This window comes from Acanthaster planci, linkage group LG01 (genome assembly GCF_054643075.1).
Source record: "Acanthaster planci isolate LZ-2023a linkage group LG01, COTS_SCS, whole genome shotgun sequence".
Lineage (NCBI taxonomy): Eukaryota > Metazoa > Echinodermata > Asteroidea > Valvatida > Acanthasteridae > Acanthaster > Acanthaster planci.
Window position 1 is genome coordinate 21,336,046 of NC_141777.1, and position 27,219 is coordinate 21,363,264.

Sequence of the window (27,219 nt, forward strand, 5' to 3'; positions counted from 1 at the left end):
CTAAGCTGAGATTGTGATGCCGAATATAAACTGTATTATAGAGGGCGCCGTGCAATGTCGCTGGCATCGGCAGCCTAGCCGGCCAGCTGCATACTGCACACACTGAGTCAGTAAGGAAGGCATGTTTTGTCGGGTACATTTTGAAGCAACGTGTTGTGTATTTCACGGACATAGGGTTGTCTGATTGCTCTGATGTCACCCCATTCTTTGCCTGCATAAAATACGAGTTGGTGCCTGTAGACTTACAGGTATGCAGTGTTATCGTTTTGTTAAGCAGCTCGTCACACGCTGGGCACAAAGTAACGTTACGTGAACTGAAACACACGGCCCACTTACTACGATGTACACCAAATAGTGAGCCTTTGGACCCTAAACGTTAAACAGGGCGCTGCGTAAAGGCCTACTCCTTCATCGATACACTGGTGAAGGACTATACATGTACGTAGGGCCCTGTTAACAGGTCCAGAATTGGCCTAGTGTACAAGTACAAAAGGCAGGCCTGGTTCTCAATTAATGGTTTAAAAACATTTAGGCCTATTTATCATTTTATGGCATGGGTATGTCACATTGCCAGTAGCCATATAACTGGGTTTCAACCTACATGACCTACGGAGGTCCTAGCTCTCACCAGTCCACCCACATGATCCGATTTTTATATCATGTCTCACATTACTCTTTACTGCTGCTCCTACTTTTTGAAATCAGAGGGCACCTCGGTACATGTACGTGAGTACACAGAGGTGCTGTCTGGTTTTTAGAGGTAATTGCCTCCCATAAGTCTTATTGCCACTTTATACCACATGAGTGATTTGCACAATGTTAGAAAGGTATAAAAGGGCCAGTGTTTGCCCCTTTTCCCTTCCCACAATGCCTTTAATTCTAACACTGTGCAGAATTAATCACCCGTGCGGTATTGCCGTACGTCTTCCTCTTCGAAGAACAGTGCAGAAGCAAGCTTACATGTAGTGCTTGTGCTGTCAATGTAACACCAGCATAATGAACTTCATGTGGACACATGTACAATGTAACGTCCATGACCGTCTAGTCCCCAGGTCTCTAATTTCACCACCTCTTGTCAAGTCTGGTTCGTTTTCACAGTAAGTGACAAAATAAGGGACCTGGCAACTTTACGGTCACGGACGTTAGTGGTATTGCAACAGTACATCCAGGATTAACGAAGACGGAAGGGCGTGGTCAGCAATACACAAAGGGGAAGGTGGACAACAGAAGGTGAACCTGAAAATACATAAGCAGGGCATGTTTTCAAGTTTAGTAATTTTTTCTATTTTCAAAACAAATGTAGCAATTGGGTCAAATCTGACTTGAAGTCCTTGCGATAAAAAGCAGAAAAAATGAAACAGCTTTTGAAACAAAATGAAGGGGGGGCTTTACAAGGGTACGCTCTACTCTCGATAAACAGCTGTATTGGGTTTATCAGTAGGCTAGTCCAGGTACTATACACTCATTGTGTGATTCTCCCGGAAGTTTATAACTTCAGCTTCTGTGCAAACTTGTACATACATCGTACGTCTGACCTATACTGTTTACACCCGTAATCCAGCTAATTTTAATCTATGCTGCACAAAATTTGCAACAGAAGATGCCGATAACGCAGGAAGATTTCGGACACACTAAGGATGGCCGCCTGGTTGTCAGGTACTCGCTCAGCAACAAGAATGGAATGGTAGTCAAGATCATCAATTTTGGTGCTGCTGTCACCTCCATTGAGGTGCCTGACCGGGCCGGCAACATCGCTGATGTGGTCTTGGGATACGACAAACTGGAAGGCAAGGCAATATTTTCTTCTCCTGTGTCACAGGGCTTATTTTTGTTTTTGCTTTCAGTTGACCGTCACAGCCTTCTAGGATCCTTCAAAGCCTGTAACAGGTTTTTTGGAAGATTTTGCAGGAATTTGGAAGAGTTCCATGTTCTTACATCAATTATTTTCCACTGTAGTTGTTTATTAGCCATCACAAAGCGATAACGTGTCCCGTAAGGTCAAATTTAGCGGGGAAAACGTGGAAGCATACTTTACTTTGAAAACGCTCAGAATTTTTCAGGCCCATCTCATACAGTGTCTCATAGAGTTTGTGCACAAGGTGTCAAGGAATGTCCGGATATGGAACTCTTCCCTAAGACAGTCAAGGAACAGTCTTGCAACCACATACAAGATACAGCTTTGATGCTCCTTTCGAGTATAGACAGTGTGCTATTGGATTCCTGCAGAGCTGAGGATTTTGGAAGATTCAGGAAGGTCCCTAGTTAGTCACTTTGGCCTTTTATTTTCTTTGCTTTCTCATGCATGGCCTTTGATCCTCTCATCAAGAGGGCGTTTAGTGTTTCTCATCCAAGCAGACAAGTTCTGTCTCTGCTGCATTTGATTAATGCCTGTGGAGTGCCTTATCACAGATACATGTATCAATGCACCTCACAATGAGTAAGGCACCCAGGGGCCGATTTCACAAAAGTCATCATGTCGTGCAACTCATCTTAGGGCTTAAGATGAGTCCCAAGTCTAAGATTGATCTTTGCTAAGAAGGGTTCCAAGATCGATTTCACCAAACCCATCTTTAAGAAAGACTGGTCATACATGTAACTGGAAATTGGTTGGTTGTTTCACTTTTTGTTGTACTCTTTCACGGAAACAGTCGTTAAAAATAAAGAAAAAGCCAGAATACGAACGTGTGGCAGAACAGTTGACTCATGTATGCTTCCAATCATTTTGATAATTCCATTTTAAAATGACGAATAGGTTTTCCTGTACTGATATATTTTTTTTGGATTTTGCTTTAATTAAACTACCTGATTGTAAGTGATAACACTTTTCAAGTCTGTTTCTGCAGCTAGTTTTCATCCCACAAAACTGTTACATTTATAGCTCTAGCACCATACTCCTCTTTCACTTCCACAATTACTGCATACATCAATGAGATGATGACCCTCAGACTAATCTTACATTAGGAAAAGTTCCTGAAGAAGTTAGGACTTGTGAACGCGTCCTCAAGTTTAGTGAAATTGATCCTAAGACGAGTTGTAAGATAAGATAAGTTACTCCTCGTAAGACACGTCTCAGCGTTTCATGAAATTTGTCCCTGCAGGTCCTTTTAGGCCATGATTAAGTTAAGTTTTTCAATGGCAGCTCAAGATCAGCACAGTTTGACCTATACCCTCACAGGCTCTTTTTTATGGTGGGGGGGATGGTCCCCTATCCCCATTGGCCACCCCATCCATCCTTACTTACAGCTATGGTACCTGTGAAGTTCAAATGCGTATACCATCACACAAGGGTGAATACAGCAGCAACTGACCATTCCATTTTGAAACTACGAAGGATTTTCTTTTTTTCCCTAACAAAATGTTCTAATCTCTAATAACTTCACTCCATCCCCCAAATCTAAATTAAATATGATGTTCTCCTCTTGACAAGGGAAAAACATTTTGACATTCCAACACTGTTGACTGGAAATCCAATCTGACAGGACAAGATTTCAAGTTAGAGAGATGCATCACTCTTTAATTAACTGGACATAAATCCAATCCCATCCCCCTTTTAATCCTCTATTTACACGTAACTACCTTTAGTTTCTAGTTTTGTAAAGTTTCTTTTGTGTTTATCAACTTCTGTCAGTATCCTCTCCAAGAGGGAACAAAAGAGGACGCATGTTTAAATAAAATTGACAGTCCTTTCTTACAAATTTACCGCATAGGCGTGAAAGTTTATGACCGTTTGGCACGGGGCACGCTGAATACGCACATCAAATTGATGACGGAATGTATGTCTTTGCGAGCACACCGAAAGCGTGCAAGAACCCGATGCTAAAACTTTGTACTAGTCTGTCTACCTTTTGCTGCCGAGGGTGCACTTTAACTCGGGGCAGATTGGAATAATTTGTATCATGCGTTTTTTTTTTGCTGTTGTTTGTCCTGTATTCGTATGTATCCTCCTTTTTCCCTGGTGTAGCTTGATATTTGTTAATGTTCTACTTAAGATTTTGTGGCTACAATTCAGCCTGCGGCTGTGTTGGTCTGTTGTAATATACCATTAATCATTCATTATGGAGGTATTTATACATAGTGCACCACACTTCTGAAGTGTTTCCTTATAAATGCACACTTTGTGGGTCTCCACAGGCTATGAAACGGGTGCATTTTACCACGGGATAGTCGTTGGACGGGTTGCCAACAGAATCGCGAAGGGACGATTCGTAATTGATGGAAAGGAATATCAGTTGGAGACAAACAACGGGCCCAACCATCTGCACGGTGGCTTCAAAGGATTTGGACTGGTGAGTGCAAAGTTGAGATGACAGAAAGAGCTAGGCCCTGTATAGATCTCCCTCATCTTTGTAGAAAACTTACAACTGTGTATAGAACACCCAAAGGTGCATGTACGGTACATGTAATGTGCAACTGTTCAGTACCTATGCACATGCTGATTCAAATGTCTTCCAAACTAGCTGATGGGCGCCATAAAAATTTGAAGTAAAGAATTCCAGATGCAAATGGCAATCTGTAGGAAGTGACGTCATTTGAGAGAGACCTTTTCATCTAGAGAACCAACTTCCCACTCAGTCAGGGAATGCTATGAGGCATCATGGTACAGACGTTTTATATACACTGTAACTTGCACATTTGCGGAATACATTGGTCCTTGGAGTAACCCTGCAGGAGTATAGGGGAGATTTGATAGGATAGAGGAAGGTAAACCAAAGCCACTATTACGTCCCATTAAGGTCAAAGCCTCTTGAAAGCGGAAAGAGTGTTTAATTGGTTTCCTTCACAATAGTGGATTGTGGAGGATTCCAGGTGATTCTTGGTGAAAATACCTTCAGAATTAGGGTTTGAAATACCTAAAAAAAGATGTCACTTTTTACTTTCTTGTGCATTTCCTTTATAACTTCTCTGCCCATCATTGCACATGTAGCCTCATCAATTAGGAAGACTGAGACTGAATCATTTTGAGTCCCAAAGTAGGATGAATAATTCTTCATTTTGTAAATTTATTTCTTGTCCTAACTGTACCCTTCTCAAGGATGGGTGCTTTGTGTGAGAGTACACTGAAATCGAAAAAGTACATACAGTGGAATGTTGCTATACCGAATACCGCTATACCGAACATTCGAACATCGTCCTTGGCTCCCAATATTTTGTGCACAAAACCTACCGAACATTATGTAGCTGCAAATCAACCGAGATTCGCCACAGCATGCATCAGAGATCAATCAATCAATCATAGTATTTCAAGAGGGTGCACCTAGGTTAGACAAGAGAGGGCACTATTTAATATGGCAACAAAACGGTCGGCAGTTAAATTTCGCTATTCTGAATGGCCGCTGTACTGAACATTTAACGTGGACCCCGAAGTGTTCGTTGTAGCGGTGTGCCACAGTACTCCAATCAAATAATGCAGTGAAAACCATATTGGCCTTGCACTTCTGAATGGACAGGGTCTTGGCTTTCTTCTATACAAATAGATGCTATGGAATGCCACAGTGGAGGGATCCACCCTCAAACTGACTCGTGTAAGCCCAGACGGTGAGCAGTGCTACCCCGGTGAGATGACAGTGGAGGTCAGGTACGAGCTGACCGATGAGAACATCCTCAATGTGGTGTACTCGGCCGTCACCACGGCGCCGACTCCCATCAATCTGACTAACCATTCCTACTTCAACCTGGCCGGGCATGTAAGTCAGTTTTCTTGGTCTATCTTGTTTCTTCCCCCAAGCATGTTTCATCTCAAGGCCGTGCACTGCCTGAGTACTAGTCAGATTTGTCAGAATATTTCCATACTCCATCTTGGAGTGGCCCCTTGCACAGTGCTGTGTAAAGTAAAGCTCATCCAAACTCAGCAGCAGATGCCAGATTATTTGGAACAGTAACTTTTTGTCAGTAGAAATTGAACGTACGTCAGTCAAACGATCATGTACGATCATCCATCCCAGCAAAGGTTAAAAGCTGTTGAAAATATTTGAAAACTGACACCCTTGGCAAGTTCAATAAGGACCATAGTTAACCATAGTTGGACTAACTCTGATGGAACGCACGCTAGTCATCAATGGTTGGACTAGTCTAGTCAGCTATTCGGGACCAGCCTATCGAGGTTGGGCTCATCATTGGTTGTCATAAATTGTATTTAAAAGCACAGTGCAGAGAGGTCTAGTTATCAGAAAAGTGCTGGAAAATCAGTTTATCGCCAATAAACGACCATGATCACTTTTATTGTTGCTGTTTTGCCCTTCCAGCGCCCTCTTTTTGTCTCCTTCTGCCTTATGATCCGACAAGAGTTGACTAGGGTTGTTCGCACTTCAACTTCACAGCACATGCGCTAGGTTACGGTACATCAGGAACCAACCACTACTTAACTAGTCTTTCTTGATTGAATTCGCCCCTTGGTGGTATCTGAGGCCATTTTGGAAGGGACTGTGAAGAGTTGTATTAACCCGTAACCTTCCCCAACCACACAGAATTAAACAGAAGTAAAGTGTTTAATTCTGTGGGGATAGGTCTGGTAGGCCCATAACAGCTGGCTTTTGCATTGGGTTTGGCATACCTCAGAAAAACAAAGTCCAATAGCCGCTGTGCACAAAGTCCCATATGGATGTTTAACTTTGTGTGAATGGGGAAGGTTAGGGCCAGCAACCCTTAGGGGGTTAGGTTTAAAGATTTATGTTTAATTTAAAACATCGGGGAGGGGGCCTTTTAAATTTTAATATCTCCTTTTCTTTTGCTCTTGAAACTAGAATGGTGACACAATTAAACAGCACCAAATTAGCATTGATGCTGACCGTTACATTCCTGTCAGTGATGAGCTCATTCCAATAGGTAACATTCCAGAATCCTTCTCATTTCTCTCCGTAGTTAATCAGGCATATTTCAGCCCTTACAAGGAGCAAAGAACCATGAAGGGAATTCTTGCTGGGCAAAGGCAAAAAAATTAAATGTTTCATCGTGAAATGATACCAACAAACCTAGGGTTTATTTTGGTGGTAGAAACCAGCAACTGTTTTGGTTGTTTCTTAATGGTAGGTTTTTGGGCACTTCTAAGTTTTTTCAAGAATAATGCCTGGTGATATACATGTAGTACTCAAATTCTCAAAGCAATTAACCAACCAAAAAACCCAACAACAACCAAATGACATTGTATTTGGAGTTTTGCCTTCCCTGGACATCTTCGGTTTTCTCAAAGGGCTGGTAAAAAAAATTAACAAGCCTAATAAGCCATTTGCATGTTAAATTTGAATAAAATCAGGTACACTGAGTTATCTGATTGCACATAAACAAAACGATTTGAATTCTCCAAACTGAAGACACTGTTGCTATACATCGTGATTTGGAACAAGCTTTTACATAGCGACCACCATCTCTGGAATGGACTGGTTCCTTTTTGCTCTTTGTATCTATCGTGAATAGTGTATTGTTGCAAGGCGTCTCTTACATAGCTAAGCAAAAGCTTGCCCCGAATCATGAGGTATAGCAACATTGGTTTTAGTATGAAGAATTCAAGTTGTTATGTTCACGTACATTTTAAGAACTGAGTGTGCCATATTTTGGTCAAAGTTAACTCACTAAAGGCTTATTGGATGGGACTAACAAAGTCACAAACCCACTGATTCCTACTAAGGAGTGCAGATATCTGACTACTTGACCACCAACATTTGGTTGTGACCGCCATAATCACCCCTACTCCAGTACATGTAGTTTAAAGGAGGATTTGGGATTATTGTTTGGCAGGTGAAATGGCACCTGTCAAGGACACTGTCTTTGATCTGAGAGAGCAAGTGGAACTGGCCGATCGCATCAGGGATGCCCCTGGGGGAGGCATCGACCACAGCTTCTGCCTCAGTGTCCCATCCCTTGACAAGCCTTCAATCAAGTAAGTCACAGGAAAGATATCTCAGGGTCTAAATATCTTTCTGGCACATCCCCCCCCCCACACAATCCCTTTAGCAGTTTTCACTGTCTGGCATATGTTTCCATGATCCCTGCTAAGTTGGTCACCGTAGTTGTGCATTCTGTAGATCATTTCAAAGCTCCATTTGGTCATGTAAGACGTGAGGGTTCACATTGTGGATGGCCGGTGAGTTTTAAAGGCTGAAGGCGAAACTGAGATTTCAGAAAATGGTCAAAATTGATGTCACAGTGATCAGTCCTTCTCCCCCATTACCCTGTTGCAGCAGAAATTACGCCAAATCTTGTTGGATTGACAAAGGTCAGAGTTAGACTGTATAAACAAGTATGACCCTGTGCATTGTTGTAGACAAGACCTCATCAGACGAGGACTCATAAGAGCATTACAAGACCAATGCAAGACCTCCGGTCTGAACTCAAGTCACAGGTCGTTCCAATGAACAGCTACAACAAGCATTCCTTTCTCTTTGTTCACCCTGGCACTTGTTCAGGACTAGCCCAGTGAATGGTCTTAGACTGGTCTATCTTGTGGCTGGTTTTGCAATGGTCTTGATCACAACCTTGATCCTGTGTAGTTTCGACCGTTGACCTTCCTGTGAATGCCCCTTTTTGATTGCAGGTTGGTGGATCCCGCCACTGGCCGCTCCCTGGAGGTGTCCACCACCCAGCCCGGTGTGCATTTCTACACGGGGAACTTCCTGGATGGCTCGGAGGTTGGCAAGAAGGACATCTTCTATCCAAAGCACGGCGGCCTCTGCCTGGAGACAGGCAACTTCCCGGACGCCATCAATCAGGTGAGTAGCTAGGCATCCTTGATGTTCAGCATGGACTGCGGGGTCAGTCTTCTAACATTTGCAAATATTTGTCCTCTCTCTGTGTCCTTTTCACCCCAATGTATCTGTTCCTCTTGCTGGTGAAACAGAGAGGTTGGGTCAGCAATCAAATGCTGTTGATATGATTTACCTGTTGCCTGTGGAATCAACCGCCAATTGATTGATTAATTCTGCCTCTTGTTTGAGGTACCATGGCCCTACCTGGTACCCCGCTACTGATCCACCACTGGCCCACTCCTTCCCTTTCAATACCTCGGACCAGTGACAGAGTTGTTCAGTTGACAAGCAAATGGCATTGGCATCACATGCCTGTTGTTTACATGCCACACGTTTCCTATCTTGTGCAAATATTCAGTCTCTAGGCCCTCCCCCCTGTCCTAATCTGTTCTGTTCACCCTGGAGACTGGGTCAACAACCCAATGCCATAGAGTACCGAAGTGAATACGTCACGAGCACAATTAGCATGTAAAAGGCATTAGCGCGAGAACCAGCGCATGAACCAACGCACACATACTCATTCGTTTGCACTGCACTTTCTGGTTCACAGTGACGTCACACTTCGCGACTCTATTAATGTTGTACACCTGTTGCCTTCCTGGTCAGTTCCCGGTCTTCTGTAGATACCTACCTTCTCTCTGTGCCTTGCCAAGCCTTATTTGTTCCTCTCCCCATGGGCAGAGGTTGGGTGGACAAATGAATGTCACTGATTTCATGCCTGTTACCTATGCGTTCAGTCTTCCGTATTCAATGCACGTATTTACCCTCTGTCTATGCTCCACCAACCCCTATCCCCTATCTGTACCTGTTACACATGTCAGATTGGGTCGACAAATGTTTGCCATTGATGTTGTTTGTCTGTTGCCTCAGTCTTCTATCCCTTGCGAATGTTCACCCTCTCTCTGCGCCCCACCCACCCCTATGCTCCATAGATGGTGACAGACATATTTGGCCGACAACTCGATAGGGTTTCGATCAACTGTAGCACACAGTATTTTGATGTCCATTCTCTTAAATACTTCTTACCTTCTCACCCTCTTGAGTATATCTAAAGTGTTGCATTCAAATATATTACCGAGGAGAAGCCATTCCTGCGGGGTCATCGCACTCACGTCTTCGTGTGCAGCGCTCTTTGGCAAGTCACAACACCCTATTAGTTGGAAAGGAGTGTAATGCATGCGCACCACCTGCGTGTGAATAGGACGGCCTCGCAGTAATGGCTTCTACTTCTTCTCACTGGATTTATCTATATTTCATTTGTATTATAGCATTTTATTTACATTGCATCACTTTTTATGCATCTTTTGAATTCTTACCCTACAGGACAACTTCCCAAATGCCATTTTGAGGCCGGGAGAGAAATATCTGCAAGCAACATCTTTCAAGTTCTCCTGGTAGAAGAGTTGCGCTGCCCTGTGGTTGCTGCTCCAAGCAGCCCTTCTTTCAATCCGTTGCCTTCAAACTTGAAATATTTCTCATCTTCTATTTTTAATGCAGCAAATGAGATGTGAAGTCAAACTGAGTGACACTGATATATTTTTGCATACATTGGACTAATGAACAAAGGGTTCCGTAATTGCTGATTTAACAACAACAAAAAAACAGCAGAATCCTTGGAATCAAAGATATTTCAAAGTCTGTCAAAAATCATGTCCTGATTATAAGTAAGAGGTCCAATACACTGCTGGTGAATTTTGAGAATTTTTTTGTGTATTTTTGGATCACTTTAGACTTATATTGGTGCTGGTATGGAAAACCCTGAAATATTACTGTGTATGCTGTAGGGCCACTTTAGGAAAATTTTAGCAATTAAGCAAGTGTTGTAGTCGAAATCATCACAAGACCAGTCACAAGTAACAACTTGAACAGTGACAAAGGAATGCTGCAGTTCGTTTAGCTGGTGACTTGAATTTAGACTGGAGGTCTTGTCTTGGTCATGTATGTGTTGGACTTGTTTGGTCTTATGAAGGTCTTAAAGGGTAGCTGCAATCAATTTTTGTTATTTCAAACCTCCAAAATGCACCTTTGTGCCTCAGTTAACCTCATTTTCAACTTTAGTTTCATTATTTCAAAGGGTATTTTAATGCCTTTTGGGTATTTATGCTGACTATTTTCATATTCATGAGCAAAACTGTGATGTCATCTCAGGAAGAAGTCTCCATGTTACATAAGAAAGCATCAATTTCTCTCTCGGAAGTGTTTTCAGTTTGTAAGTTCTGACTTCACAATTTGAACAGAAACACTTATGCACTGAACCATGCCTTCCCTAGATGATTTCACAGCAACAGCGCCCTCAGTTGTCTGGGAAAGCATGGACAATTTTAATTTTTTACAAAAATTTGCACTTTTCAGTGCACGTAACCAAATACATTAAAGAAGAGAATAGAGATGCATAAAAATTATGTCTTATAAAAAATTCATTGCAGTTTCACTTTAAGAGGTCTTGACTACAACACTGTATACTGCTACTAGTGTTTGAAGAAGTTTATGTAACCCATAGAAGAACTAGTGCACTATAGTTTACCACTCATTCATTCATACCTCAGACAGTTCCTGTCGGTTGAGAGCCCAAATGGATGAACCGAATTGTTGAGAAAATGTCAGGCTTTGACTCTGATTTGACCATTTCAAGAAAAATAGGCATTCACGAATGATTTTAATACCAGCCAGGGGCCTTGTGTCGATGGAAGGACCTTGCATTATCATCCCCAGGTCCCTATGTCCCGTTTGAAGGGTACTAGTTTTAAAACCACTCTGCCTCACTTTTATTCCCCCTGCAACAATCTTCATCACTTTTCTGTTCACAGTTCTTCCCACCTGCCCTGACGAAATGTTTCCCTACATGTAGTCAATTTATCCTGCCTGTTTGTAGTATAAATTGGTAGTAGGGGACATAGTTATTAAACTAGGAACTGCTAATATAGCAGTTAGCTTTATGGTAAAAGAGAAAGTTTAACGAATCATGAAGCACTGTTGGTTTGGAGAAGATTTCATATACATCTACGTGAAGAAATGCATTCTAGGCAGGTTTTCTTACCTGAAAACAGTGAACAGTTATCAATACTACAATTCTTGAGATACTGTAATATGGTGGTATAACTTCTCTCTAATATGTTCCACTGAATGCGTTTTCTATGTTTTGTTTCTTCTTATAAAAGAGAATGGAAAAGATTATGATGATACTGTCAGGAATGTAACTTGAAGATTTGTTAAATCCAGTGTCATAGACACCGAACATTGGACTACAGTGTTGAATACCGAGGCAGTCGTGCAGAATATGTCAAGCGACTGGTGTGATACATTCGGCCAGTGTTTGACGTGGCCACTGTAGTGGTTTAGTGTTGGTAGGAATGAGCTGTATTACACTCTTCAGCGAGCCGAGGAATGTTTGTTTAGATGCCACAAGCCTGAGGGGCAGGGATATTACAAAATGACATCTTTAAATGACACAGCATGGCTGTGGGAGGGGCTAGGGGGATGCCCCTGTGGAAAAAATTGAAAAATTAAAAAGGGTGAAAAGTGGAAGAAAAAAAGAGATGAAAAGGGGGGGGGTGAAAATCACCCATTTGCTTGACCAAAATACACAAGAAACTTCAACTTTACCCTTCTCGTTGTTAGTTTAGCTGATGAGTGGTTTGCCCCTTCATTTCCGAAATTCCCCTCCAGAAGGAACATGGTTCCCCCCTGGAAAAAATCTTGGCAAAAACGTGCCTGTGACACAGTTGTCCGATACTGTACTGTTATTACTACATGTACAGTGCTCATTGTTCCTAGGAATAATGTGCTAATTTCAGAGAATCTTTTGTTCAAATCAAAATAATTTGATCTGTTACTTGAATAAAACCTCCTTTTCTTTATGGAACTATAGTGAGCCGTGATGTATGATTTTTGTGCTGCTTTCCGAAATGAATACATGTGTCACAAAATTCATTGTCAAAGTCAAAGACCCTTTGCAAGGGATCAGCGTTTGCCCCACGTGTCATTTCTAATTTTCGTGTCATGCCTGTAGCCATACACGCATAGCGCTTGCGCACGACAGCCATCTTCCAGTAACTTCTTTTGTTACGACGGGGTAGCACAAACAGGTCTACTCATGTATCCAAGTGGAACAAAACATCTTACCAGCAAAATGGCTACCATGCCCAACCTCTATACTGATGACCAGCCTGTGGAGATAATATTCATGAGATGCAAATGAACTATGCATTTCTCTCTCAACTTTTAAAATATCAATAAAAGAGAGGAAATGAGATGCATCAATATGAGAGAATAATACGATAGCAAACAAAACACAAAGTAGTTGTGTTAAAACGTTTTTATTTCCAATTTCCAGAAAAGGAGGGCTCAGGAATAATCCGGTGAAAGAATGTTGCGACAGCAAACAATGTCTCAAAATGGCAAAATGAGTTGTCTTAAAATTTCATTAACTTCATTTTGAATATCTCCGATTTTTTTGACAAGGAAGGCACAGGAATCCCACCATGCTTAACGTGCAAATACATGCATCTTTTGGACCGATTTTGGAGATGCTAAAAATCTTTGAGAAAAGACGTAAAGTGATTGACTCAACCCTGACATCGACCCGTGTGACGTCAGCTAACAGTGTTTAAAACTCTTGAACACTTTTATTCCAATATGCACCAATTAGGGTTCATAATGAAAACGAAAACCCACGAAATAATGGCTCATTAGTGCATCCACAGTATAACCTTAGGCTGAATCTATACGATTGTGCGCAATTCTACTGGTCCCCGAGGGTAGGGTGGATCGAGGCACTTAAAAAGGAAATAATCTCAGATTACCACATTGCATTGCCAAGGCACACCTCTAAGAAATGAGGGGCTCTCAGAAGCAAGCTACAAGGGTGATCATTTCTTCAAGTTAAGTAAAAGTAAGCAGCCGACAACTGCTTGATATGCATGGAGGGTCACCAAAACCCACACGTAACACAAATGGTGTATAATCTGCCACACTTAGTGGCATAAAAAGTATTCAAACGAAAAAAAAACAAACCCAAATTGGTCTGATGAAGGGGTAAATATCTATTTAATCGAAATTATAAGTATTTGATATTTCAAAGAACTGGAACTCACTACTAAAGTAGTATCAATATATTTAAATGCTATAAAATAAATACTAGAAATATGTCAAAGTTAATTAACCTTCACATCTAAGAAAAAACAGTAACCATAAATAATTCTTTTTAAAAATCAGGAACCAACAACCAAATGATTGGCAATTCACCAAGACTACATCCAACAAGAATGGAAAAAAAAACCGACTGCCAACTTCACCAGCATTACATCTGAAACATGCGAACAAAATGAATTAGTGTCATAAAAGGTTAAATGTTGAATTAAAGCAGTATAATTGCGATTTCATTATTTCCATAGTGCTACCATCAATGCCAAATACTGGTAAATTTAATAAAATAAATTTAATCTAATAAAATACTAATATAAAAACTACATTAGAAACTAATAGCAAAACCGATTTAATAGGATTGTCTGAAGAAACACCTGTACAAAGCCAGAAAGCCTGAGACGAAAATGATCATCATCAAAGTCGCGCCCCTGTACCTGTTTTTAATGGCCCACTCACGCTTCTTTCCGCCAAGGCCATTTGTGCACATGCGTGAATTATTATGAATTTATTACTGGAAAGGTCTATCGCCCGAGCTGCATGTACGGTGTTCGAGTATCGCCTGATCTATATACATTCGGACACGGAGTTTCTCGTCTACCACGATCTGCCACCCTGCAGGTTCATGTCTTGCGGGTTATCTTTCCCTCCGCAATGAGCTCGCGAAGGAAAGCCATGCAGCCGAGTTTCCCTTGCTGTGAAGAAACAATAAGAAACAAAATACATTGAAGACGTCCAAGGAAAGGTCGTGACTACGATAAATGAGACATAGCAACGGCAGTCTTTGGATGGTCATTCGATAAAATTACGGGTTGAATCACGAAGGGCCGTGACGTGGAAAATGTTTGTCTTGCAAATACGGACGATTCACACTAGTGCGCCTTCACGAGTTTGCAACGCGATGACCAATCACAAGGTGCTAAATCTGTCGACCCTTTCCAAACGCGCACTGGCTCGACAGATTTCGTGCACTGTGATTGGTCATCGCGTTGCAAACTCTTGAAGGCGCACTATTGTGAAACACCTGTATTGACTGGACAAACTTTGGTTGATTTCTTTTCTTTGTTTGAAACGAGTTTCAAATGCGGAGCGAACAGAAATAATGTATACATGATCACATTCATCGCATCCAATTCAAATAAAGACCAAATTCATTATCAAACAGGCACTTAAAAAGCAAACGCTGGGAAATTTGCAAAGCCTGGCCCTACAAGATTTGCTTAAGTTCAAGACTTGCAATGACCAGACTTGAAATTGCTTAAATTCTTAACGATAATCCCCCAAGAAATGCATAAAAACGGCAAACGATGATGCCTGGCATGTTAGTTCTTAACTGGAAGAGTACCTTCCTTTTTTGAAATCATGAAAACGATTAACCTGAACTAAGTAATCTTGGTCTTGTTTCTCCATGTCGAAGTCCAGTGTGTCGAGATAGCTAGTGTCAATGCCAATTGTACGACTCACGTCAGAGCTCTATAAATATACGAAAAGATTGTTAAAAATTAATTTGATTACTAAACCATGAAAATAAAATTCGCCGTAATTTTTAATTGATTAAAAACAAACAAAGTTTTGGTAAACAAATAGTGGGATTCTTATGTACTGCAGTTTCGTCCACAAATTTTGAATGTGTATGTATGTACACTGCTTTCCAAAAGTGATGGTTTTCGGTGAAAATTGCAACCGGGGCCATCGAGAGAGAACTTGTGCAAAATCCTAGGAAGCTGCTATTTGAAGACGCTGGAAAAACGCTTAACCTTTTGTCACGTCCATCATCGCCATGAAATAGGGTATGCCATCATAATTGCTTCAGCCATTAAACCTTTTCTATACGTGTATTTTCATTGCGTCATGGGATTGGATCACAAACAGGTCATGCATTGGTATGCATGAACCTATGAGGGGAAGTAAAAATGAAATAAAGTCAGAAATGCATGCATCGTGCATAAAAATATTTCAACATGTCAAATATATCCTAAAACCTAAGAGAGATTAAAAAAAATCGCCCCTTCATGTCTTTTTAACCCAAGAAGAGTCGAATAATTTTGGCCCATTTTCAACCGGGAGGAATCTCCCCCCCCCAAAAAAAATCGGCTGCTAAACCTCACGTGCACTAAAGACACTCCTTATCATTTCAAGTGTACCAGCCCGCGTGCACTGAGCACCGCAGTGGAAAAAGTGTACATGACTCTACACAGCGACGATACTGGAAAAATGTCGAGCGCCCCCTTGGTCTTAAGACTTGCGGGCCAAAGTCTTGGCCTTGAGATCAAAACCTTTGCTCCAACACCGACTTGCACCACTTGCATACGTGAAATGGCATAAACGATGACGTAATCATAGGATATATAAATAAAGTGTGAATTTTCACTGCAACCCATGTTCCATCTTTATCCGAGTTACACTTTGACGATCTGAAGTTTGAGTTTTTATTAATGCAAACCTTCAAAACGCCTTTCTTTCTCAGTTAACCTAACTTCCAGCTTTTGTTTCACTGCTTTCAGAAGATGTTTCATTGCCTTTTTGCTTTCATGCTGACGATATATCCATATTCATGAGCGCAACTGTGATGCTATCCCGGGAAGAAAGCCTCAGTGTAACACTGGACCAAAACTGACTCAGAAAAATGCAAGTATTAATAAGAAGAAGTAAACTGAAATCACATCAACTTTTCACACGACTCGAAATACAACTTGATTTCTGTAAAAATGTATGAAAATGAATTATAATATGACAGGAAAAGTGTTTCCTCAACCACATCAACCGGAGAACGAATTTGCTGTAAAGAAGTTCTCGTCAGAGGTCATTGTGTCTGAAAAGCAATACACCACAAAACAGATCCACCACACAACATCACATGTTATTTAGCAGAACTCTCGGGTTCCTGATTCAGCTAACACTTTATGCTAGTAAAGGAAACGGCCTACTCTGACGCAGTTCGGACATGACTTGCGTAGACAGGTGTTTAGACGTGGTCAGGGGGACTTGCCTATATTGATGCGCGTTGAAATAAAACTAATAAAGAGAGGCTGTCAGGAGAACATTTAGGCTAATGTTGACGACCATTGTTTGTGTGAATGTGTATTTTTTTCTAGCGTTTTAATCACTCAGTCTTTACACAGCAACATTCTGTTTAATAAGGTTAATGATTTTGTTAAAGCAATATCATTGAGATGGCCGAGTGGTTAAGCTCACGAATATCAGATCGTTAGACTGTGGGTTCGATTTCCAGCGGTGGTTTTTTATTTTCCCAACGCTTGCTGTCAGTCAGTAGCTATAAGAGACACTAAATTCACCCGGTCAAATACCAGCAGTACCTTAGCCTAACGGGTAAGCTCTGCGGCTGGCACTGTCCGCGAAGTCCAGGTGAGCGCCTTAGTACAGGTTCGAGACGTATGGCCGACTCGGCGGCCAGGGCTTAGGGGCTTGTCTCGTTTCCTCCCTTGCATGGTCGCTCGAACCCTTTTGGGGGTTAAATGGATGGGCAGGGAGGAAGTGCGGTGGGCCGGGAACCCGAGACCCAGAAGAGTCCTATATGGAAGCCGGTAACTGCGATTCGTAGCGAATTTCAGGAGTCCGTGCGCCTGAATGCTTGGTCAACACCGCATAACTTTTGGATTTTTCCCCTCACCACATTTTTTTTTTCATTTCCCTGGGCGCAGAACCCACAAAGACATTTTTGAGGTTGGAATACAGTGAGCTTAAGGATTGATGTTGATTTATTTTCATTAATAATCTTAATTTCCTAAAGTTTCGACAGTGAAACCGATCCCAACCGTGTTCGGTTCCATTTCTTCTCTGTGATCTCAGTGTAAAAGCTTTGAGGTGTATAGTGAATGATTCAACAGTACAGTAACTGATCAAGGAGTGACACAGTCGGACAGCACTTGCCTCCCTATTTTATTATGAAAATACATTTTCATTTATTATTACAACAAATTTTGTTTACTTTCAACTGCAAAATGATTTTGATATTTCCAAACAAAAATTCTCACCGTCACTTTTGAACAGCTATGGGCAGCATCGTCTACGATGCCCTCCTGCAAAACAGTTGTGACTGTACACGCACAATACAACATGGATAATTATTTTGCTTTTACTTGTACAATTTGCTCGAAATAATTTGTCTATACTTAACAGTCGGCTGGATTTTTGGCTTGTTTTCTACAAACAACTCCAGAAAACGGCACGGTAGACACAATGTTGAGTCTATGCGAGTGCGGGTCTGCGCTCTGGCTGGACATATAATTGACCGGGGGACTGGAGTGGGGGCTGGAGAGCGTATGGCTATTGCCAAGTGTCCCAACAATTTTGTCCAGGATGGTAGCTATCAATGCCGTATGCACACTGTGCTTGTATATACCTGCACGAAGATTCTCTTCATGTTCAGCAGCAGGCTCTCCATGATGGCCCCAAAGTAGCTCTGCAGGTCGGTGATCTCTTGTCGTTTGTAGCCTCGGAAATTCTCCATGATCTCTAAGCCTTGCTTCTCGGCAAACGACACCAGTTCCCGGAAGGTTATCTGAGGAAAAAAGAGGGCAGATAACGAAGCTCAAAGTGTCCACAAAACCCGAATGAAATCTGTTCCGTTCTAAGCCTCTCCATGCACATATTGGTCATTCAAAGTATGGTCAATGATTTTTAACACAGCCCAAACATCACACTTCACTCGGACGAAGCAAATACGCTATATAGATGTTGACAATTTACTCGTATACGAAATATATTTATTACGAAAATAAAGAAAAATCCATTAAAAAATACTATAAACACTGAAAAATACTGGAAATATTTCAACAGAAATTCTACAAATATAAATTAGTCATTCTGCTTTATGTTGGAACGAATTCTGAAAAGTAGCTATAGGTAATTAAGCCAGATCATTAATGGAATTTAAGTTACACGCATGTATTAGTCGAACTGACTTACATGCATTTCAATCATGCTTAAATTCAACAGTCTCCGGTTCCCATCTGCTTTGCATTTGGTCATTCAAAACGACAACCAATCACATTAGTCACACGACTAAGGCTTTGTAACTAAAGTCTTAAAAAAACTAAAGAAGGAAGCAATAAAGCCTGTCAATGTTTTTAAAAATTTAGTACAATTTCATGGCGATTAATTATCATGGTAAAATCACAAAAAATCATTTGAAATAGGGTAAGTAAAAAAAATGCAATTTTGTCATTTGACTTTCACCATACAAGCAAACTTCAACCCTGACAAAATGCAGTTTTCACAGAAAGTTTGGCCTGAAAAATATTGAGCTCAAAGAACATTGGCTATGGTTTATACTGTAGATTAATGCAATCTCAAGAAAAATTGTGCTGAACCGGAAAAATCTTTGACATCCTTGTGATGATGCTCCTCAGTCTGATGGTAGCTGACATTTCGCTAAATGTATACACACACAGTGTTTGTTGGGGGTCTGTCACAGGGTGTTTGTGTGTGTGTGTGATGCGTCTAGTGCAGCAGTGTAGTTGTAGCTAGCATTGCACCGCCACGTTTTTTGGGTGGGATTGCCTCACAAAATGCCAAGGTCGACAATGAGATCAAAGCTTGCTTCAGCAAAGCTGGTGCCTCCTACGGACGACTTCAACAACGCCTGTGGTCCAAGCGCGGTATTAGACTCACCAAGAGCAAAGTCTCCATTCTAATTTACGGCTGCAAGTCTTGGACAACGTATAGACCCCACCTGAGGAAGATCGAATAATTTCACATGTGCTGCCTAGGGAAAATGTGTGGTGTTACCTGGCAAGATGGGATTTCCAACATCGAGATCCTCAGGAGATGCAACATCAAAGGCGCCAAGTTCTTCATCAAACGCACACAATTACGCTGAGCCGGCCATGTCGTGTGCATCGGCGATGAACGCATCCTAAAGGCGCCCTTCTTCGGTGAGCTGTGTAAAGGACGACGATCCCAAGGAGGACAGCACAAACGTTACAGAGAACTCCTGAAGTCAACCCTCAAGTCGTGCAGGATTAATCCGGAGAAGTGGGAGTCAGAGGCCAAGAACCCGCCTAACTGGCGTCAGATCTGCCATGAAGGCCTCACACACTTCGAGATCAAAAGAACAGTCCACCTGGAGGCGCAGCGTGAGGCATGACAAGCTACCGCCCATCGTCAGCCCATCGTCGGCATCATCAGGGTCAAAAACTCAACATGTCTGCTTGAACTGTGCCAATAATCGCGCTTCGGACATGGGACTGGTCAGTCATTGTAGAAACAAACACCCACCTACGTAGCAGCAGTAGAAAGAAGAGAGAATCGTCGAGAACGACAACTCCGTCCACCATACGCACACAAAAAAGCAAGGGAAAGGAAGGAATAAAGCAAAGGAAACGAATGAATGTGTTGAAACATCCTGAGAAAGGGCAATGGACATAAAAGATATAGAAGACGAAAACATGGGCGAAAGAGGGCGTACTGTGGGCGTCTTGTGCTTGTCTGTTGTTGACACTGGTTGAATTGTTCCCGCTCCCATACAATGTCATGCGTTTCGAGGGCCACGCATACATAACCATACCCCAGTTCAGTTTCAGAATCCTCAGAAACATTTGAAATGAAATAAGTGTTTACAAAGTAACTGACAGACAAGTATATGATTACTCCTAGCAAACGAGACAGTGACATAGATCCCCTATGTTCAGTTTACAGGTCACGTGGTGAGCGCACACTAATGTACGCCGGCGGTGCAGCTGTAAAATGGTTGGTGAAACTTCCAGTAGGAGGAATTCGGAACACAAACTTCAAATGCACAGAGGGAGTGCATAGAGAGTCACAAATTTTTATAGCATTAAATAACGTTTGCTACTTGGAAATGTTCAAAGGAAACTGACCTACGTTACTGTTTACGTCTGACAGTGGCTCTGTGACGCGTGACGATCGATATCGTGAAATTAAAAATCAGTGACGGACGAAGCAAGTTCGCTCCGTGCAAGCGCACGGCGAGTCAATTTTAAATGCACCCGAGTACAAGTGTCTTTCGGCAAGTCACTTGACAAAGCACATTAGTTGTCCGAGTTCGGAAGAAATTTATTTTAAGGTACAAAAAATATTTACTAGACCCCAAAACCTGAAAAAAAATGTTTGGACATAGTGTTTTATATGCCAAAGGACGTTGGAAATATTTTTCAATATTATTATAACACTTCTTTTTAAAAAAAAATGGAAATGACCGTGCTTGGTCGATGCATCCTGATTTTGACCCAATAAACATTGGTCAGTCTGACGAACAGAAAAGTCCAAGACGTACACAATTATCAAATTTGTCAGGAATGTTTGACGAAGCCACAGTAGTCATATTTACTAGTTTATAACTTAAGTTGAAGGAGAATTAACCTAAACGTATAGCATTTCTGACATGCATGGTGCGAAAATGTGCTTTATTATCGTATTTGACGAAACTTTAAAAGAACATCTTTTCGTACCTCGCCATCTGCGTGGGTGTCCATCCGTTTGAACAGTGCCTTGGTGTCCCTGAAGTCGTCTCCAAATAAAAGTTTCTTGTCTTCATCCGAGAAGTCTGAGCTTGTCTGAGTAGCAATGAATGTTGAACATTACAAACTGCAGTCTCATTTGGCAACTCTTGAAAACAGGGTATATCACCACACAGGTAAATAGAACCTCAAACTACCTTGCAGCAAAATATTGCATTAATCCTGAATTTTGCACTTTAGGCTTTCCTCGTCCTGCACCAAAGTTGCATGGTTTGAAAAGTATGGTGGGCCGTCTGTACTAAAAACGGACTGATTCACGAAGTGTTATTAAGAATCTAACGCAGCTATTAATAACTTAACGAATCAATCATATTCCCTAAGCATCGATACCTCTTCCCCAACACCAATAAAGCAAACTGTGCATTTGTGTGGCAACGGCGTTGCCAACATAAACCGAAGGTAAATTTTGGCATTATAACAACTATGGTAATATAAATAAAAATTACCGCTAACAGGTCATTAGGGAGACATTCCCATAGGAACGTGCACAAAATATTAAACTTTACTGTCCCATAATTCAATATTCCCTAGTCTGATCTGAACCAATTTCTGTATCTTTTCAATTTTGACCCTAATCTATCATCTCTCAAAATCTGGAAAGTAATATTGGGCCTCCTTCTGGTAGTTTGAAAATAGGGAGACACTGAAGTGTCTCCCTAAAAGCCAGAGTCTCCCAAATGACCTATTTGTAAATATAATACAGAGAATAAAAGCTGGACATCCTGTAAGGGTTATTATTTTGTACACCAGCGACAATGCTCTGCATTGTCCACGTGTCTACGTGCGCGGAACAACCGCACATTAAAAACATCTGACGGTCTTGACCCCCCCCCTGAAAAATTCCCGGATCCGCCCGTGTTGACAGCCAAGAGGAATTGAGCGGTGGCAAAAACTGTAAATCATCTTTTTAAATCATCACTCTTTACGTTTGTGACATCTTAATAATTTCGTGGAAACACGACAGTATGGGTAACGGGTGACTTCCAATCGAACCTCAACACACCCGTGTTCCTCACCTGGTTCATGGCTTTCTCGAATTCTTGCTCACTAATGGTACCGCTTTCGTCAATGTCGTTCTCTTCGAGTACCTTCATTAGATTAAAAAACGTCGTCACTAGCAACCTGTGCTCCTTAGCTTTGATGGCTTGCTCCTTCATAACTTCTGCCCGCTTCCTGTTGTCAAAAGATAACTTGTGTTGTGCATATCACTTTGTTTACTGATCCATATAGTTAAATGTGATGTGGTTTTCAAAAATCCTCCACGTGTCGCCTCACCAAAGTTGGAGATAATGGAAAACAATAGTCCTTAACATGGGTGGAATTGACTTTTTACGGCCATTTTTCATTAATATCTCAACTGTCATTGTTAACATATTCTATACAATATACGATGTAGACATTTTCAGTCTTCCCTTTATTTGTGCGCAAACTCAATAAACTGTTGGCAATTTAATGATTGATTGTGACAACGTAACTCCAGTTACAGACATCCTAGAATTGGGAATAAATCTCTTTTGACAACAGCACGGGATCATCATAAATTATATGATATGCATAACACAAAGGCTGGCAAATTCAAAAATGTAACTGGTTTTCCATAAATTACATGCATAAGGCCTATACTGAAAATTTAAGAAATCGAGGTTTGATTTTGTTCCGTAATGTTTTTTCCATTTGGCTGCATTCCATCAAATTGTCCGATTCAAACGACAATTTTTCCCTACTTTTGCTGAAAATATATCATCTAAACACATCAAAAAGGGCACTAGAAAGGAAAGTTTGCATTCACCTCCAAGTTCGAAAAGAGACCACAATCGTGTTAGGCACGTGGTGAAAAAAAATCCACTTCGTGCACCACACTAACATTTCAAATTCTTATAACAGCAATTCAGGACTTTCGGCTTGGATTTAAACCTGTATTAATTACTGTATAAACGAGAGCTGATAAAGCCTCTTAATTTATTCGACTTGTGGGAAGAGCGCAATCAGAGGGATACCCTTTCCAAAACTGCAATGCATTATTGATTTTTTCGAGAATAATATCCCAGTAATTGGGAGTGACCCCTCACTCTATTGTACTGAAAAACTGTACACGTATTTTAAAAGCTTTACTTAGCGAGTTTTGTGGGCGGATATTCTTGCTTTTCCGACGGCTTGATGAACTTGTCGAAGCGATCCATCAGCTCCTGCTTCATTACCTCTCTCTCGTTCCCAGCATACTGATTAAGACGAAACAGAAAACACACAATCTGATTAGAAAATGGCCATGAAATGTACCCCCATCCTACAGGTCGGTCCCAAGTTTTCCGAATACCTAACCCTGTTACACGACACTGGTGCACCGGTAGCTACTTTCGGAAAACTTCATACCACAAGCCAGGCTAATTCCACAATGTCCTAATCACAAATCTTGTTTACCAAAAAATTAAGGACACAAAAAACCAACCCAACTGACTCGAGACGAACCAACCCGAGACGACCCAAGCCAATCGAAGCCAAGCCAATTAAATCCAACCCAATCTATCCAACCCATGCTAAGCAAAGAAAGCCAACTCAACCCCCAATCCAAGCAAAGACAAGCAAAGCTAAGCCAAGCCAACTCAGTCTGACAGAACTCAACCCAACTCAGCAGAATCCAACCCAATCCCATCCAACCCAACCCAATCCCGTCCCATCAGATCCCATCCAACCCAATCCAATCCAACCCAATCCCATCCAACCAATCCAATCTAACCCAATCCAATCTAATCCAACCCAATCTACCTAAGTCAAGCAAAGCAAAGCCAAGCTCACCCAAACTTACTAAACCCCAAGTTTTAACGAACCCAACCAACTTAACCCATTCCCACCCAACCGAATCCAACCAACCCAGCTAACTCAAGTCAAGCCAAACCAAGCGAACGAAAACTCAGCCAAACCCATTACGGACCAAATCAATACATATAAATGACGGCAGGCCTACGGTGGTGCTGCTGACTACATAGTCTTCACTGCCTGCATTTTCCAAAGCTAGATCCGTGCCTGAGGTAGGACCATGCCAAATAAAAATAAAATGCATTCTTACTTTGAAGAAGCACTGGGATTTGCAGAAGACCTGACAAAGGCCTCTCCATGACAGCCTCTTTGTGGGGCACTGCATTGTCAATCGCCCGTATTAGAAATAAACAAAATCTGACGGGCTGCGACACCCTGGAACAATTCGTGGCTTCAAGATAAACCTCATTGGAGAAAATGTCGTTTTAGTTTAATTTTTATCCCATCTTTCCTAGAAATGCAAGTTATAAGTAAACTCTCTTTTTTAATATAATTTTCCTTATTGCTTGTGGAAATAACTGTTTTACAAACTGACTCTGACGCAACATCAATGTGGAATCATTTCCAAAATCTTAGATTTTTCTTCAAGCCTAAAATTTTGTCAGTCTGCATCTTTATCGACCTGACCAAGGCGTTTGATACTATCAACGGAGAGGCCTTGTGGACAACCCCAGAGAAAGCTGGTTGTCCAAGGAAATTCGTCAGCCTAATCCGTATGTTTCATGACAACGTGTCTGGACCGGTACTTTCTGGCGAAGAAGCATCCGTGACGTTCGAAATCTCAAAAGGACTGAAACAAGGGTGTGTCTTGGCCCCTGTGCTTTTCAGCCTCTTCTTTACCTGTGTCCTCAGCCACGCTGTCAGACACACTGAGGATGGTGTGTACCTCAAGTACAGAATGGAGGGTCACTCTTTGACCTCCGCCGCCTGAGTGCCAAGACAAAGACACCTGAAAGATCATCCTGGAGTCCCTCTTTGCTAATGACTGCGACTGCGTCATGTGATTGTGAACAAAGATTCCAAAGCATGACGCCCGTTCGGCTTCACTATCAGCCTCGGCAAAACAGACGTCCTGTTTCAGGCAACTCCGTTATTTTCCAGTGGATGCCCCTCCATTTCTACCGAGGGAGCAGAATTGAATACAGTCGAGGACTTCAAATACCCCTAGAGTGTCATCTCCAATCATGGCCCCCTTAACAAGGAGATCAATGCCAGGATCTACAAGGCAAGCCAAGCTCTTGGTCGACTGCGATCCTGAAAGTGTACAAGACAGTTGTCCTCATCAGCCTTCTCTACGGATGTGAGCCTGGACCTTGTAGAGGAAACACATTAAGCTGCCTGAATGTTTCCACGTGTGCAGCCTGAGAACAATCCTTGGTATCCGGTGGCAGGACAAAATCACAAACCTGGAGATGCTGAATACGGCAGAAACAACAAGCATACAGGTCATGATCCTGAGAGCGCAGCTCCGCTGGACAGGGCTTGTCATCAGAATGGATGACACCCAGATCCCTGAGCTACTCCTCTATAGTGAACTATCCTTAGGCAAAGAAAGCATGGAAAGCTTCAAAACCGTTTCAAAGACTGCGTGAAAGCCAACATTGCTCATGCTGGAATCCCCTCTAAATAGCTAATGGCTAGTAATTTGAATCGGTCTGGCTGCCATGCTCTGACCAAGCGAGAAAGTGACAGCTTTGATGAGAGCCACCGCGGCAGCATCACAGAGGCCCGGAGAGGAGGGCAGCAGCTGCTAATGCACCCGGGCCCAAAGAACCCAAAGTTTCCCTGCCTCCACTGCGGACATCAATGCAGATCAAGGCTGGGACTCCATATCCTCAATGAAACAACCCAAAGTTTCCCTGCCTCCACTGCGGACATCAATGCAGATCAAGGCTGGGACTCCATATCCTCAATGAAACACACATAGTGCAGTTTCGAAACAAGTGGATTCGGCTAAGACTTCGGTTTCGCTGGTTCCAGTCAGAGATTGATCATGTGGTTTCAACGCTGCTTCAAAATGGCTGTAACCAGCTTGTTACGAAAACGCTTCTAGACCGAAGTCATCGTCGGCCCACCAAGAACAATTTTTTAAACAAAAACTGGACATTTAACGATGTGTTTGTCATCCCTCCATGGCCCTGATGGGTGTATTTCAGGTGAGTAAAATGTACATATTTTTAAGAATAAAACATAAGGGTTCATTTTTACCAACAATTTTATAAAAGAGATTAATTAATATATTTAGTCAACGAAATGTTATTGAAATGAATTAAAATAAATTTAAAAAGTATTAACAATAAGTCTGTATAAATCTGTGTTTAATTTTATCGGAAGCTTTAACACAGGATTCTGTTTTCAGCAGCACGGCAAGTGAAACTCTTCCATACAAATAACACTACTGAACAAACAAACATCGCTAAGGGGCCAAGGCAGACGACGTGTGTTCCTCTGCCGCAGTGACTAGTCAGATTTCTTGACGATCCTAACGTAATCAGTATGGAATTGCTCGAGGATGTCAGTTAAAAACGACACTCTCCCTGCAATGGATCATTGGACACGAGATCGTGAGTAATAGCCCCTTTCCACTCCATGGACTAGGTTGGCTTTCTAGTCATGTGAACAAGTAACATTTTGCATGAAACACTGTTTGGGTTGGTTGTGTTGCGATTAATGATAGGTCACGTCTCGTTTTACCGTAAAGTGACTGGATTATCGGGTCTATTCCTAATTTCGAATTTATGATACATGTACCTCCAACCTACCAATAGAATCCCAAATGTTCTGTCGTTCCTTTTACCAAAACGCTCCTTGGGCTCCCACAGTTTTGGCAGCTCCTCAATGGATTTAAGCCGGCGAAGAAAGGAATTCTCTTTTTCCATGGACAGAAACCAACCTGGAACGGAGGAATGATACGCCGTAGGAACTCATTCAACCTATGTTCTTTTGTAACCAACAAACTCGTTCAGACTGGATGGCGTAGCAGAGTTGTGCAAAACTAAAATTTTGTATCGAGAGCGACTTGA

The 27,219-nt window shown here is 41.8% G+C and overlaps 2 protein-coding genes across 6 annotated transcripts in view; one reads left to right on the top strand and one right to left on the bottom strand.

Annotated features, from left to right (window-relative positions):
- Positions 1–90: 90 nt before the first annotated feature.
- On the top strand, positions 91–12,605 carry LOC110985012 (galactose mutarotase-like). Of its 5 annotated transcripts, XM_022245693.2 has the most exons (9): positions 102–248; positions 1,099–1,230; positions 1,598–1,787; positions 4,132–4,286; positions 5,475–5,684; positions 6,741–6,822; positions 7,732–7,873; positions 8,528–8,702; positions 10,062–12,605. In XM_022245693.2, the coding sequence occupies exons 3-9, from the start codon at positions 1,601–1,603 to the stop codon at positions 10,134–10,136; spliced, it is 1,026 nt and encodes a 341-aa protein (XP_022101385.2). In that variant the 5' UTR covers positions 102–248; positions 1,099–1,230; positions 1,598–1,600; the 3' UTR covers positions 10,137–12,605. The 5 variants fall into 5 exon arrangements, with proteins under 5 accessions (XP_086994361.1, XP_022101384.2, XP_022101386.2 ...); XM_022245692.2 differs by lacking the exon at positions 1,099–1,230 and having other exon boundaries at positions 92–248; XM_022245694.2 differs by lacking the exon at positions 1,099–1,230 and having other exon boundaries at positions 100–248; positions 1,601–1,787.
- Positions 12,606–13,335: 730 nt separating this feature from the next.
- LOC110984947 (uncharacterized) overlaps positions 13,336–27,219 on the bottom strand; it is a 30,433-nt gene continuing 16,549 nt past the window's right edge. The window contains exons 6-12 of the mRNA XM_022245610.2: positions 26,959–27,089; positions 23,495–23,601; positions 22,399–22,555; positions 21,314–21,418; positions 18,244–18,402; positions 15,258–15,353; positions 13,336–14,575 (exon numbers count right to left, since the gene is read on the bottom strand). Coding sequence (XP_022101302.2) covers positions 14,504–14,575; positions 15,258–15,353; positions 18,244–18,402; positions 21,314–21,418; positions 22,399–22,555; positions 23,495–23,601; positions 26,959–27,089 — 827 coding nt within the window. The 3' untranslated portion in view covers positions 13,336–14,503. The remainder of the gene's footprint in view (positions 14,576–15,257; positions 15,354–18,243; positions 18,403–21,313; positions 21,419–22,398; positions 22,556–23,494; positions 23,602–26,958; positions 27,090–27,219) is intronic.